General features: G+C 32.6%; 1 protein-coding gene across 11 annotated transcripts in view; it reads left to right on the forward strand.

The window, feature by feature from the left end:
* The window catches only part of Sif (still life), a 253253-nt gene that overhangs the window by 68891 nt on the left and 168513 nt on the right, over positions 1-15849 (forward strand). Inside the window, exon 1 of one of the 11 annotated variants that reach the window (XM_064066380.1) lies at positions 1394-2244. The exons of the other annotated variants lie outside the window; for them this stretch is intronic. Coding sequence (XP_063922450.1) covers positions 1774-2244 — 471 coding nt within the window. The 5' untranslated portion in view covers positions 1394-1773. Of the gene's footprint in view, positions 1-1393; positions 2245-15849 lie in introns of those variants that run through there. 11 annotated transcript variants of the gene reach the window in all.

The following is a 15849-nucleotide window of genomic DNA, read 5'->3' on the forward strand; positions in this document are numbered from 1 at the left end:
ACTTTTGAAAATATCGAAAGTCAAAATTGAAAAATTATCTAGGCAAATTTGATTTCTTTTAATGAGCTCAATTGCCTAAGAGATAAACAATTAATTATTAATAATTTAATAATAATTTGCTAGAATACGATATGCGACGTAATTTTTTACAGTTGACAGATATAATTCTTGATAAGTTTTGCCGGAATTATTAAATTTTTTGAAGCATGAGAATTACGAAGTTAAGTCTACAATTTTGAAGTTAAATATTTTTAAAAATTTGGTTCAGAAACTTTATAAAATATTTTTTTCACACCTGACCTAACCTGACCAGGCTTAATCTCAGTTGGCTAGAAGTTATTTATTTACTTATTACTATTTATGAAAAAAACTAATTCTGGAAAGAGGTAAATTAAAAAAAATATTTAACAAATTCATAAGTTGTATTGTATAAGTATATTAAATATATGCTAAGTTTAACTTTTAGCAACTGCTATGATTTGCTTAAATTTGATTAACCAACTAAAGCCACCGCTTTTATTTTTCATGAAAGTGAGTTTTTGTGTTTGAAGAGGCCAGGGAATCATAAGCACACATAGATTTCTTTGTTTACAGAGATATTTTTAGATTCAACACCCTGAAACCAATTCGACAAATTTTAATTTTTGGATAAAAATGGTGGAGGCGCCGGGCAAATTGAACCATCGTTATTCGGTCTGCGCTATCTACTTTTTTTCATAAAAGCGATATTTTTTATTCTTTATCACGATCCAGAGGCAATTTTTAATGAAACTGATTCGTTTTTTATTAATTTATCATGGTTTAATTTTACACTTAAGATTAAACCAAACTCAAAACCAAAAACGTTACTTAGCAACTTTTCTTTGCAACGCAGACACTTCTAACTACGATAGTTAATGACACATTTAGAAGGCAAATTTTGATTCTTATGGGTATTCATTCATCCAAGTTTCTATCCGACAATTTAAAAGTTACCAACTCCACCTTATCAAACTAAGTTACGTGTAGTTTTTATGAGTCATAAGAATACGCAAAGGGAATCAAAGTGAGCAGAAAGTCCGTCCGCGTCGACCACCGATCCCGTAAATTTCCGTGTGAGTAACTCGCCGGAATTTTTCATCTCGTCTAAAAAACCCAGCCCGCGAAATTTCTCGCCCCGTTGTTATTTGCGCGCTCCATTCCAGCCCTTGTTGACGAACGCTGCAATTTTGCGTCACTTCGAAAAAGTTGTTTAGCGTTCAGATGTCGCCAAGTCCTGCACGGTGGTGCCGCTCCGGTGCGATGGCGGCATCATCGTCATTGATCCGGTTTAGTTCCAGATTTAGCCACAAACCGTCGAGCAGCGTGTTCGGCCCCACTGGCTCCTGCTCTCAGTTTGACGTCATGACTCGCGCAGAGACCATGTAGTTCCGTCACGGAGATGTTCCATAGATAGTCGTTCCATAGAGGTTGCAGTGTGTCCGATTTTATTTTCTAGCGGCAAATTTTTTTCGCACCGACTCCGTAGCCACCTCCCCCGAAATGGTCAAACTGTAACCACCGCTTCCGTTGGCCGAGCGCAGTGTTGTACATAGGTGCTTAGTCGATGTCTAGTTAGCCTGGAGTTAAGAACATCGTCAACCCGCTGTGATAAAGCAAACTGTTCGAAATCTGTATTGCCTTAATGTCGGCTTAGTTGTTACTTGTACAGTGTAAAAACAGTGCCTTCATTGTTGGAAACACCAAGTCCAAATCAAAAGTTATGTTTGCGCAAATTTTATCCGAGTAGAAACGATGGTGGAGTCGAACTCGTGCTCCAGGAAATGCGGACGAGTCTGTAACGGGGAAGGCTCCCCGGAGAAGTCGTTGATGTCGAGGCGCCGAAGGCACAAGACGGTGCACTTCGGCGACAACCTCCTGCTACAGGTCTGCACCAACGCCAACCTGCAGTCGCACCAGGTCTGCCCCAACATGGAACCCAACGTGCAGCAGCTCTTCAGCTTCATCGAGCAGGTGCTGAGCGCCTGGGTGGCCGAGGAGGGTCTGACTTCCCAGGGGGAGGTCAGCGAGATGGACGAGAAGGAGCTGCAGCGGAAGCGATACAAGAAGCACTGCGCCAAGGTGAAGAGGCTGGACATAAGGCGCCTGGTCACGGAGGTCTCCAAGCTAGACGGCACCAGGTTCTTGGGCAACCTGCGCTACAGACACATGCACTGGAAGGGGAACCCAGACGCGGAAGGCTGCAACGAGCTCTTCCTCCGGAAGGTAACGCGAACGGCAATAACTCACTAAAAGTATTCGCGAAGGAAAAGGAAGCACTTTTTACTTGAACGTCGCAACGGGACTTCCATGACGATGACGACACTATTAAAATAATAATAATGATAATAAAAGAAACGCGATAACAAATTAATCCAAAAAATCAATCAATTCAAGATTTGATTTTTTCTATTAACTTGCGGTTATCGACATCACCATTTAGAAGACCCTAAGGTACACAAGTCAGATTTATTCCGACGTTTCTCCCAAAATGTAAGAAATAAAATATCTTGTAATACTTCTATAATTTCTATATGAATAATGGCGAAAAATGTCTGAATAATTTTTTTTTATTCATTTTTGGGCTTTACGGCTGGTTATCTCTCAGTTATAATCTCTCAGAGGAAGGATCTTGACTTTTCCCAGGCGTTTGATAAGATCTCTAAAAAGGGTACTATTGAAGCTGGACCATTTAAGTTTTAGAGCTACCTTGTCGGAATGGATTGATCAAATTCTCTTATCGTAAAATTAGAATTGGTGTAGCGACTGTCTTTAATAAATCGCTTCCTGCGGTATCCCAAAAAAATATATCCTAGAACAACTTCTGTTTGTCTTCTCGAATTTATTCTTTATTTTGTTATACTAATTTTCCAAAAAATAGTAAATTTTATATCAAGTTCATAAAATAACATTTGTCTACTTGTGGTTTATGAATCCGCCTTTATTTTTTTTTAACACAGACAACAGATTTCTCAAATTTTATATTATCAGTGTAGATGAACGTACTTTATAGACTTACTCTATAATTTTAAAATCAGACAAACATTTTCTAGAATTTTATAATTGAGCAAATATTGAAAAATTTCCCTTTTACGGAAAAAATTAAGCACTATTCAACTCGCTTTAAGTCTGTCTTTGTTTCGTTTGTAATTCAGGTACGGTGATATTAATTTAATACTTATATATTTTTTTCTCATCCAAAATTTAAAATTGGTCAAGTTCGTTGAATTTGTTGAATTTGTGCTTATTTTTACAATAAAACAAACCAAAACTTAATTTATCTTAGTTCAAATCTACGCTCAAGACAGAGACGAATAAAACGAATCTTCTGGCATATATAAGCTTATAAAAAAAATTGTCAAAAACTTATATCAAAAAAGGAGTCATTCTTATCGAAAATCTACTCAAGATCGAGAAGTTCTACCTTCTTTAGCCAAATCTCTACAGATGACGAAGAAAAATGTGTTTTTACTTCCAAGCGCAAGCTAGTTATTCTAGTGTCGTAGGGCCTATCCAGCGAATAGTTACTTTCATGTTTTCTCGACCTTCAATAAAACATAAACATCCAGATTTCTCACATTTTCCCATCGAAAATTTCCTCCCGATTACGAATCACGTTTTTTTTCAGACCCCTTCAAATAAAGAATATCTCTCTTCTGGAAAAAAAATAGAAAAAGAGCTTGGTTTAACTGAGTCTTTACTTTGTTTGTAATTTAGATATGGTTAAATTTAACAAATACATTTGTTTTTTTCTAAAATATTGCAACAAAAATATAAAATATATTAGCCCGGCGCCTCCACCATTTTTATTCAAAAATTTAAAATTGGTCGAATCGGATGAATTGTTTGAATCTGTGCTTATTTTTACAATTTCTCTTCATATGAACCAAAACTTAATTTATCTTCGTCCAGAAGTGCATAATTTTCTCTGAAAATTTAGAATTTTCTCAAAAATTATTGAAATAAAGCGTTCCGGTTTTTCTGACTAGTCCGGGACTTCTGTTATAATTTCGTTTGAATATCAAAATATTTAGGAAACGAATAATTTCTTGCGTATATGAGTTTATAAACAAATTTCTCAAAAATTTATACAGAAAAGGAGTCATTCTTATCGAAAATCTACTCAAGATCGAGAAGATCTGCGTTCTTTAGTAAAATCTCCACATATAACGGAGGAAAATGTGTTTCTACTTCCGAGCGTAAGCCACTTACTCCAGTGTAATAGGGCCCATCCAGTGAATAGTTACTTTCGTGTTTTCTCAACGTTTCATGACTTTCAAGTGTGCGAAAAATAGGTCTCCCATTTCCGTTTGTTTGTCGTCTATCGTCGGTCATCTGTCTGTCTGTATCGCTTATAGGACAGATAATCTCCCAAACGACTGGACTGATTATCTTAGGAATACATGGTAAAACTCCCACCAATCGTTATCTTAAAATCTTGTATAGTAAATGTTATTTAAATTTCAAGAATTAAACATAATTATATATTTGTGGTCTATGAATCTGCCTATGTGTTACCTTAAAGATACGGGTTTCTCAAACGAGCATCTTCTAGGATAATTTCAATTTAAAAATCTGGAGAAATTAAACCATGTTAAATTCAAGTGGATAAATCTAAATGTATAAAAACGAACTATTTCCACCGAAAATTTTCTCTAGATCACAAATCTTTGTTTTTGTGTCTCTAACCCTTCAAATAAAAAATATCACTTTTACTGAAAACATTTATAATAAGAATCTTTCAACTTGCTTTAAATACATTGGCCTGGCGCCTCCACCATTTTTGTTCAAGAATTAAAATTGGCCGATTTGGTTTCAGGATTATTTTCACAATATCTTTTCAAATCAAGTAAGATAAGGTTGTTTTTGCGCAAAATGAACAAGAGTGCAAAAAAAAAGATCTGGTGTGTCGATTTTTATTAAACAGATTATCTCGGAAACTACTGAACTGGGGCCCAGAATTTATCTAGTCATCTCAACCACCAATTTGATGACATCATCTTAAAATTTTGCAAAGTAACTGTTATTTAAATTTCTAGAAATAACATACTTCTATACTTGTGGTCTATAAATCCGCCTATTTTTTACCTTAAATTTCCAGATTTCTCAAATTTTATACATACTTATATGTTAACATTCAAATATTGAATACTGTATTTTATAAACGACAAACTATTCCTAATTATAAAATACTGAACAAGCAATTTCTGGGATAATTTCAATTGTATAAATATTGAAACATTCAAATTATTCGAAATAAACTCCAATAATAACTGTTCTAAAAATTTAAAAAGATCGAAAAATTAAACACGATTAAATTCAAGCGAGTAAATCGATAGCAAAACGAACTATTCAAATGGAAAACTTCCTCTAGATCATGAATTTGCGTTTTTGTTTTTCTGACTCCTTCAAATAAAGAATATTCCTTTTATGAAAAAAATTCAACTTGCTTTAATCAGTCTTCACTTTGTTGGCAATTCAGATATGGTTATATTTAACAAAGATTTTTTTTCTTTCTAGAATATTGCAACAAAAATATAAACATATGCAAAAATTACAATTTACCGATTTGGTTTCAACATTATTTTTACAATTTCTCTTCAAATAAAGTAAGATCAAGAGTACGAAAAAATAGAATTTCCATGTCCGTCTGACTAGCGTGTGCCGTCTATCATATGCCTATACTTGTGGTTTATGAATCCGTCTATTTTTTCACCTTAAACACCCAGATTTTTCGTACTTTATTAATTTTGAACGCCGTACTACTATTTTCCATTTGCAAAATACCAAGTAATCATTTTCTAGGATCAGTTTAATTGTACAAATAAAAAAATGATCAAATCATTCGAAATAAACTTCAATAATTGTTCCGAAAATTAAAAAATCTTAAAATATTAAACCAGGATTATTTTAACAATATCTCTTCATAAAGTAAGATAAACTTGTTTTTGCGCAAAATGATCAAGAGTGCGAAAAAATAGGTCTTCCATTTCCGTCTGTCTGTCGTCTGGCGTCTGTCGTATGTCTGTGTCGATTTGTATTAAACACATTATCTCAGAAACTACTGGACTGGTTGTGCTAGAATTTTACACATGTTTTAACGATACCACGTGAATGGTAAAACGCCAACCAGAATTTACCTAGTCATCCCAACTACCAATTTCCTGAAGTCATCTTAAAATTTTGTATAGGATCTGTCATTTAAATTTCCAAAAATAACATACTCCTATATTTGTGGTTTATGAGTCCGTCTATTTTTTTAATTTTATAGTAGCCACACTGTATAAATTTTGAACATCGTACTAGTACTCGTACTTCCAATTTGCAAAATACTAAAGAAGCATTTTCTAGGATCATTTTAATTGCACAAATTTTAAAACGATCAAATCGTTCGAAATGGACCTGAATAATTGTTTTGGAAACTTAAAAGGCTCAATAAATTAAAAAATCCTAACATCAATATTCCGAATCCTCCACAATTTATGTGTAAAATTAAAAACGAATTATTTCTTACTTCTTTCAAACAAACCTTTAATATGGGAAAAATTTAGAAAAAGGATATTTTAACTTGCTTTAAACTAGGCGAAGTTTGTCATTCAGATATGGTTAGATTTAACAAATGCTTCTATTTTTTTCTAAAATATTGTGACAAAAAATATTTAAAAATATATTGACCCGGCGCCTCCACCATTTTTATTCAAAAATTAAAATTAACCCAATTTTTTTCGGGATTTGAATCTGTGTTTACTTTTACAATATCTCTTCAATGAAAGTTAAAAATTTCGTTTTTTGTATTCCTTTCTTGTTTTTGTTTTTTTTTTTGTTTCTGTAGCTGTCCTAACAATTTGAAATAAATTGTTATCAAAAGCCATTTTGGAGTTCCAGTTTAAAATTACTTTGGAATGTAAGTGTTTGTTTTTAAAAATTATTCACAGTAGTTGCATGTTCTAAATTAATTTAAAGCGAACTTCCTTTGTCCCGGAAGTAAAATCAAACAAATCCATTGCCTTACATACATCAAAAATTTTGATTTTATGAATTTAGTTTATTTATCATAAAGTTAAAATAAGGAAATATGTGGATTGTCAAACTGCGAAGAATATCATGCGTATGTTTCAAGTGAGTTTTTCATAATAAAATTTTGTGATGAAGTTATCACCCATCAACTTTTCAGCAAAAACAAGAAAAACAACAAAGAAGGGGAAAAACGACGAAAAAAGTCGGACAAAAACACGATAGAAATGCGCAAAAAGGCAAATGAAAAGATACAAAAAATCAATAAAAAATAGAATAGGGGACCAAAAAAGCAACAAGAAAAGTGATAAAAAATTGACAAAATCCCCAAAAAGGCGATAACAAGTCCATAAGAACATTCTACAAAAAAGTGACGAAAAAGACGAGAAAAAAACGTAATTACTAAAACATGAGACAAAACGCACAAAAAGAGGCAAAAAAGTTGAAAAAACTGCTTGCATTTTTCCTAAAACATTGTCACAAAAAATATACAAAAAGTTTAATCGAAAATTAAAATTGACCGAATCTTTTTTTCCAGGATGTTGAATTGTGTTTATTTTTACAATATTTCTTCAAGTAAAGTAAGATAAACTTGTTTTGCGCAAAATGATCAAGATTACGAAAAAATAGATCTCCCATTTTTCACTGTCTGTCGTGTGTCTGTGAGTTTTGAATTTTATTAAACAGATTGTCTCGGAAACTACTAGACTGATTGTGGTAAAATTTCACACATAGTTTAGGGATATCATCATTAAACCACCAATTTAAATTTAATTAAAATTTTCCAAAGTAAACATTTACGTGTAAAATTAAAGTTGGATAAATCGATACAAAAACGAACTATTCCCATAGAAAATTTCTTCCACATGGCGAATTTGTGCTTCTACTTTCCTGACTTCTTTAAAAGAAAAAGTATCTTTAATGTGAAAAAAATTTAGAAAAAGGACATTTTAATTTGCTTTAAACTAGTCGAAGTTTGTCATTCAGATATGAAATTTTTTTAAAAATATATTGACCCGGCGCCTCCGCCATTTTTAATCAAAAATTAAAATTAACCGAATTTTTTTCAGGACGTTGAATCTGTGTTTACTTTTACAATATATCTTCAATTGAAGTTAAAAATTTCGTTTTTTGTATTCCTTTCTTGTTTTTGTTTTTTGTTGTTTCTGTAGCTGCCCTAACAATTTGAACTAAATTGTTATAAAAAGCTCTTTTGGAGTTTCAGTTCAAAATTACTTTGGAATTTAAGTGTTTGTATTTAAAAATTATTCACAGTAGTTGCATGTTCTAAATTAATTTAGACCGAACTTCCTTTGTCCCGGAAGTAAAATCAAACAAATCCATCCTCTTACATAAATTAAAAATTTTGATTTTATGAATTTAATTTATTTATCATAAAATTAAAATAAGGATATATGTGGATTGTCAAACTCCGAAGAATATCATGCGTATGTTTCAAGTGAGTTTTTCATAATAAAATTTTGTGATGGAGTTATCACCCATCAACTTTTCAGCAAAAACATGAAAAACAACAAAGAAGGAGAAAAACGACGAAAAAAGTCCGACAAAAGGACGATAAAAATACGCAAAAAGGCGAATGAAAAGATACAAAAAAAAGCACTTAAAAATAGAATAGGGGACCAAAAAAGCAACAAGAAAAGTGATAAAAAATTGACAAAATCCCCAAAAAGGCGATAAAAGTCCGTAAAAACATTCTACAAAAAAGTGACGAAAAAGACAAGAAAAAAACGTAATTACTAAAACATGAACGCACAAAAAGAGGCAAAAAAGTTGAAAACACGACTTGCATTTTTTTCTAAAACATTGTCATAAAAAACATGCAAAAAGTTTAATCGAAAATTAAAATTGACCGAATCTTTTTTTCCAGGATGTTGAATCTGTGTTTATTTTTACAATATTTTTTCGAGTAAAGTAAGATAAACTTGTTTTGCGAAAAATGATCAAGATTGCGAAAAAATAGATCTCCCATTTTTCACTGTCTGTCGTGTGGCTGTGAGTTTTGATTTTTATTAAACAGATTGTCTCGGAAACTACTAGACTGATTGTGGTAAAATTTCACACATAGTTTAGGGATATCATCATTAAACCACCAATTTAAATTTAATTAAAATTTTCCAAAGTAAACATTTACGTGTAAAATTAAAGTTGGATAAATCGATACAAAAACGAACTATTCCCATAGAAAATTTCTTCCACATGGCGAATTTGTGCTTCTACTTTCCTGACTCCTTTAAAAGAAAAAGTATCTGTAATATGGAAAAAATTTAGAAAAAGGATATTTTAACTTGCTTTAAACTAGTCGAATTTTGTCATTCAGATATGAAAAATATTTAAAAATATATTGACCCGGCGCCTCCACCATTTTTAATCAAAAATTAAAATTAACCGAATTTTTTTCAGGATGTTGAATCTGTGTTTACTTTTACAATCTCTTCAATTGAAGTTAAAAATTTCGTTTTTGTATTCCTTTCTTGTTTTTGATTTTTTTTGTTTCTGTAGCTGTCCTAACAATTTGAACTAAATTGTTATAAAAAGCTATTTTGGAGTTCCAGTTCAAAATTTCTTTGGAATATAAGTGTTTGTATTTAAAAATTATTCACAGTAGTTGTATGTTCGAAATTAACCTAGACCGAACTTCCTTTGTCCCGGAAGTAAAATCAAACAAATCCATCCTCTTACATAAATTAAAAATTTTTATTTTATGAATTTTTTTTATTTATCATACAGTTAAAATAAGGAAATATGTGGATTGTCAAACTGCGAAGAATATCATGCGTATGTTTCAAGTGGGTTTTTCTTTTTTTTTGTCATCACCCATCAACTTTCAGCAAAAACAAGAAAACAACAAAGAAGGGGAAAAAAGACGATAAAAAATGCGCAAAAAGGTCAATGAAAAGATACAAAAAAGCAATAAAAAATAGAATAGAGGACCAAAAACGCAAGAAGAAAAGTGATACAAAATTGACAAAATTCCCAAAAAGATAATAAAAAGTCCATAAAAACATTCCCCAAAAAAAGTGACGAAAAAGACAACAAAAATCTATCAAAAAGACGAGAAAAAAACGTATTTACTAAAACGTGGGACAAAAAAAAGATAAAAAGAAACAAAAAGTTGAAAAAACTGCTTGCATTTTTTTTCTAAAACATTGTCACAAAAAAATATTAAAAATATATTAGCCCGGCGCCTCCACCATTTTTATTCAAAAATTAAAATTGACCGAATTTTTTTCAGAATCTTGAATCTGTGTTCATTTTTACAATATCTCTTCAAACAAAGCAAAACAAACTTGTTGTTGCGTAATATGTTCAAGTATATCACATCGGTTTGACAAAGAAAAATTTATTTTAATTCAAGTCTATCCCCGGGCCTCTTCCATTTGAGTAATTCTTGTTTAAATTTTCTTAGAACTATGAATCTGTGTATAGTGTGTACTTGTGGTCTATGAATCCGCTACAGCATCACAATAAGAAACAGGCAAACACGAGAACTCCACAGTTTATTATTAAAATTCCGTTGACCAGTGTCATTCGAGTCGCTCCACTCACAAAAAGCTGCGTTTTCCGGCAGTGCCGCAGCCCAGAAAGCTCCCGGTTCGAACGTTGCAATTCAAGCTCGGCGAATGTGCTTGTCGTTGATTTATTTGCAATTTCGCGTTTCTCTGTTGAAGCTTCGCTCAGCCCGAGTTTTGCGAGTTTTATGAGCTTCGTCGTTCGAGTGCGCTATTATCTAATGCAGCTGCACCTGTAGAGTTCCCTGATTGTTTCCAGTTTGGTTCGTTTAACTACGCGCAACTATTGGCAGCATGATTTGAACACAGTCTCTCCATGTTCCATTCATTTGCATGAAAGAAAGTTTGTTAAAATAATTTCAGCCGGTCTTTCATTACAAAGGTGAAAAATGAATGCGCACTACAACGCAATTATGCCCCATTAATGAAGCTCCAGCAGCTTCAAAAAGCTAATTTGCTCGTTGAACGGGTGCATTCGAATCAGCACAAGTTAGCTCCGTTGATTTATTTTCTGTGTATTTGAAGCTTCAATTTTTATTGGGAGCTTTTATGTTGCGAGAGGTTCGTTTATTTGAATTGGGTTATTAAATAAAATGCAGCTGCACCTGCACTGTCTGGATTGTTGGAGTGATTTATTCAATAATGGGGATTGGAAATGTGACTAAAGTGCATAAATGTACAGGAAGCTGAATTTTTGAATCGTTGTTTCTGGGTGGTGGGTAAGACGGCTCGAGCGATTGATCGGTCCGAAAATAACCAGAATTATTAAAAATCGAGCGCTGCTCGCTTACTCAAAGCAAATATCGACTTGGCAGAACAAAATTTAATTTTCTGAACGTTCATAGAAATTTTATTTGCAAATATTCGTAATTTAAGTGGCATTTTCGGCAAAGTGAATACAGGAAATGAAATTTTCCTTTGCCGGAGCTGGACGGAGGGGAAATGCACCAAGAACTTTTAGTTCGATTTTACGAATTAACTTGGCCGCATTCAGGTATTTCCAGCAATAATAAATGCGCAGAGGTATTTCCAGTGAAACGAAGTTGTGGAAATCGAAACAGAATTATAAACAGAACTTTCCGAATAAACTTTTATTCTGTTATACCAAAAAGACGGGAAAATAGGTCGACGCCGCGCAAGTTAAAATTAATACACTTACCCGAAGTACAAAAATTTTCAAAGATTTCAACTACTCATCCAGTAATTACGACCAAGTTAATCGTATTTTTCCTGAAATTGGAGAGACACAATTTTCAGCGATTATCCAAATACTGAAAAATCCATTAAACTCGCACTCTGCGTTTTAATAACCACAAAACTTCACCTATAAGCACGACTTAAAAGCTCGCCGTGTTTTCATCAGACTCGAGCTAATTTCACCCACTTAAATAACTCATGCCCAAACGAGTTTTCCCCTTAATTACAACATTTAATAAAAAAGCTCTCTTGCTTTACATTAATTTGCACTACAGTACGCGATGCTAAACTTGTGTTAATTACAAATACACACAAACACGATTAATTAACCACAACAAGATAAATGGCGCTTGACATTTGCGCCGCTGCATGCACCAGAAAAGCCCTCCATTTTCCTAACATTCCCAACAAATGCATTTATCTCTAACGCGAAATTCGTTATTTGGGTGCAACGTGTAAACGACACACAACAATTCATTCTGTCACACATGCAACCGCACCCTTTGATATTTAAATTAATCAAAGAGAGAGCTTTGGGAGCTTTGTTGGCATTAACTGCATAATAGAACAAAGCGCCAACGAAATCGCTAAATTGGAAACTAAGTTTTTCTAATCGTGTTTTGTGCATCGACGCGGAAACTTTATCTCAGAATTGCAAATTCGGAGCGTGCGCGCAAAAATCTCATGTGCGATATAATCCCTCCAATTAATTCCGGCCGAGATTAATCGCTAAAGCACACCTCAATAAACCGACCCCCGCACTTTTACGGACTCAACTTCTATCCGCGTGCACGTGTTTCCGTCGATTCTCGTAAAACATTCCGAGGTTAAGCTGCTTTTATGCAAATGCTTGCTAACGATTACAGTTATGTACTTGTTGAAGGGTGCACCCTCGGCCACTGAAATATTAATGCGCCCTTGCCGGTGTTGTGTCCCGGTTCTCACGTTATTTTGGCGGGTTTTACGCCCGTAGGGCGATGGTTCGACTTAGGTTGGCACGTGGCTGATTGTTATTGTGGTTGAAATTGTTGTGTGGGGTCCGGAATGACCTACGATTATTGTGACAAAGTGGGGCAGGGTTGTGAATTTTAATTAACAATTTATTTCTTGTTAATTTTGTAAAATTTAATTATGCGGAAATTAGCCACAGTTATTTCGGGAAATGCAAATTTACTGGGAATTTGGGACGACTGACTAATGAGTGCAGTTTATGAAGTTGTATTTGCGAAATAAAAATGTGTGTTCCGGTTTGAGTTTTTTTTTTTTTGTATACGAAATTCTAACATTTCAAATGAATTTTGCAACTAGTGTTATCAAGGCAATAAAATGTTAGGAATTCGTGTAAACTGTACATGCTGAAACGCTAATCCAAATTTGTCTGATTATCCCAACCAATAATTTGATGCCGCAACATTTTGCGTAATAAATCTTATTTAAATTTTATACACTCACATGCTTCTGTACTTGTGGTTGATGAATCCGCCTTCATTTCTTACCCTATGATTAAGATTTTTGCAAAAAATCATGCCACCTTGTACTTTTTTAAGTGGAAGCCATTATGAGATGTACGAGAAACTGAGAAAAATAACTTCTTTGTCTGAGTAACATGAAAATAAAAACAAACTTTACTACATTGAAAATTAAATATTAAAATATATAGTTTCTACTCAAAACGAATACCGTCATAACTAACGTCGTACTTTTCGCTAAAATTACTTCCAGAATTTTTTGTCAATTTTTTAAAAATTTTGGAAACCGCTATACATTACCCAAAAAGAAATTGTGAAAAATCGCAAGGTTTCTTCTAAAACCAGATTTTTAGATGTTTGATCCAGGTCATATTTCCAAAAAGGCTTTTAGAATGGAACTCAAGAATTTGGTAACAAAAAGAAACTTAATTAGAAATAATATGCTAACTATATTGATAAAATTGCCATATTTCATGTAGGCGATTTTGGATAAATCGTAGGAATTTTCGATGGAAGGAAGTCGAAAATAGAATCTGGTGTTTGAATTCTATAAAAATATCTCACTAGATAATTTTCGAAAATGATGGGAAAATGGTCGAAAATTTCATTAAAAAAAATCGATCTTTTTGAAAAAATCGCCTAAACATCGACAAAAAATCTAGGATATAGATCTCAACATCCTGATTCCAAAAAAATAGCGTTTCTGTGATTTCTGAACAAGATTTTCGAAATTTTCGATTTGATAATATATTTCTTTTAATTCTCAAAATTGGCGTATTTCGTATAAGCGATCCTTGATAAATAGTAGGAATTTTCTAAATAAATCTTAGAACTTCATACAGACAAAAAATGTCTTTGGATATTTTCGAAAATCGCGACATTCTGATTCCAAAAATATAACATGTTTGTGGTCCCGGGTCGAAAATTTCGAAATATTCGGTTTGAAATTCAAAATTATTAAAAATTCGGAAAATTGACATAATTATTTCAGTTGACGATTCTGGAAAAATGCTTGGAATTTTCAAAAAAATAAAGCCGAAAATAACTTCTGTAGGTGACAATCCACAAAAAAATCTTGTTAGCCAATTTTCAAAAAGTGGTCGAAAAATAATCGAAAAATTCTCAAATGGGAGACCACTGAAAAATTGACCTTTTTGAAAAAGTCTAAAAATTCACAAAAAATTTTGGGCCGCGTGCTGATTCCAAAAATGTAGCGTGTTTATGGTCACCGTCGAAATTTCGATGTATCCGGTTTGAAATTCAAAATTATTAAAAATCCGGAAAATTGACATATTTCAATTGACGATTCTGGAAAAATACTAGAAAGTTAAAAAAATTAAAGCCAAATATAATTTCTGTAGTTGGAAATATGTGAAAAAATCTTCTTACCCAATTGCTAAAAATAGTTGAAAAATTATCGAAAATTTCCAAAAAGGAGAATATTGAAAAATTTATCTTTTTGGAAAAGTTGACTAAAAATCCTCAAAAAATTCTGGGATATAGGTTGCGACGTGCTGATTTCAAAACTATATCACATTTGTTCCGGGTCAAGAATTTCGAACTATCATTTAAAAATTCAAATTTTTAAAAATCCGAACATATTATTTATATCAACTGGAAATTCTGAAAAAATGGTAGAAATTTTCAAACAAATGGAGCCGAAGATAAGTTATATGTAAATATTTGCAAGAAAGTCTCTTTGGCCAATTTTCGAAAGTGGTCAAAAAATTCTCGAAAATTTCCAAAAAGGAATGTCGAAAAATTGACTTTTTTTGAAAAGTGGACTAAAAGTTGCAAAAAAATCTGGGATATACCTACTCGTAGAGTAAAATCTTTTTAGCGAATTTTCCAAAGTGGTCGAAAAATTATCTAAAATTTTCAAAAGGGAGAGTATCGAAAAATTGACTTTTTTAAAAAAGTTGGCTAGAAATCGACAACAAATTCTGGGACGTAGACCGCAATGTGCTGATTCCAAAAATATAGCTTATTTATGGTCCCGGGTCGAGAATTTCGAAATATTCAGTCAGAAATTCAAACTTTTTAAAAGCTGAAAAATTGACATATTTCGATTGGCGATTCTGGAAATGAAAATAGAAGAATTACAAAACAATGACGCCAGAAATACTTTCTGAAGGTGGAGATCTGTAAAAAATCTTTTTACCTAATTGTCGAGAGTGCACTGCATTTTTTGGAAAATTTTATTAAAAATATACAAAAAAAAACTATTGAAAAATTGATCTCTTTGAATAAATTTCCTAAAAATCCAAAAAACAATCTGAAATATGAATAGCAACGCTCTGATTCGAAAAATACAGCATGTTTAAGATTCCGGGTCGAGAATTTCGAAATATTCGACTGTAATTTTTTTTTAAATCGGAAAGCTGACATTGTTGAAATGACGATCCTCGAAAAATGACAGTTCGAAAAGTTTATTAAAAATCGACAAAACTTTCTTCAGAATTCAAAAATGGCACAAATTTTCAAAAAAATTAAGCCGAAAATAATTTCTGTAGGTGAAAATCTGTCAATTTTCGAAAGTGGTCAAAAAATTATCCAAAATTTCTCAAGGGAAGAGCACTGAACAATTGACCTTTTTGAAAAGTTGACGAAAAATCCACAAA

Source organism: Zophobas morio, unplaced genomic scaffold (assembly GCF_036711695.1).
Source record: "Zophobas morio isolate AGI-343-1 ecotype UQ-CSIRO unplaced genomic scaffold, CSIRO_AGI_Zmor_V1 ptg000028l, whole genome shotgun sequence".
NCBI classification, from domain to species: Eukaryota; Metazoa; Arthropoda; class Insecta; order Coleoptera; family Tenebrionidae; genus Zophobas; species Zophobas morio.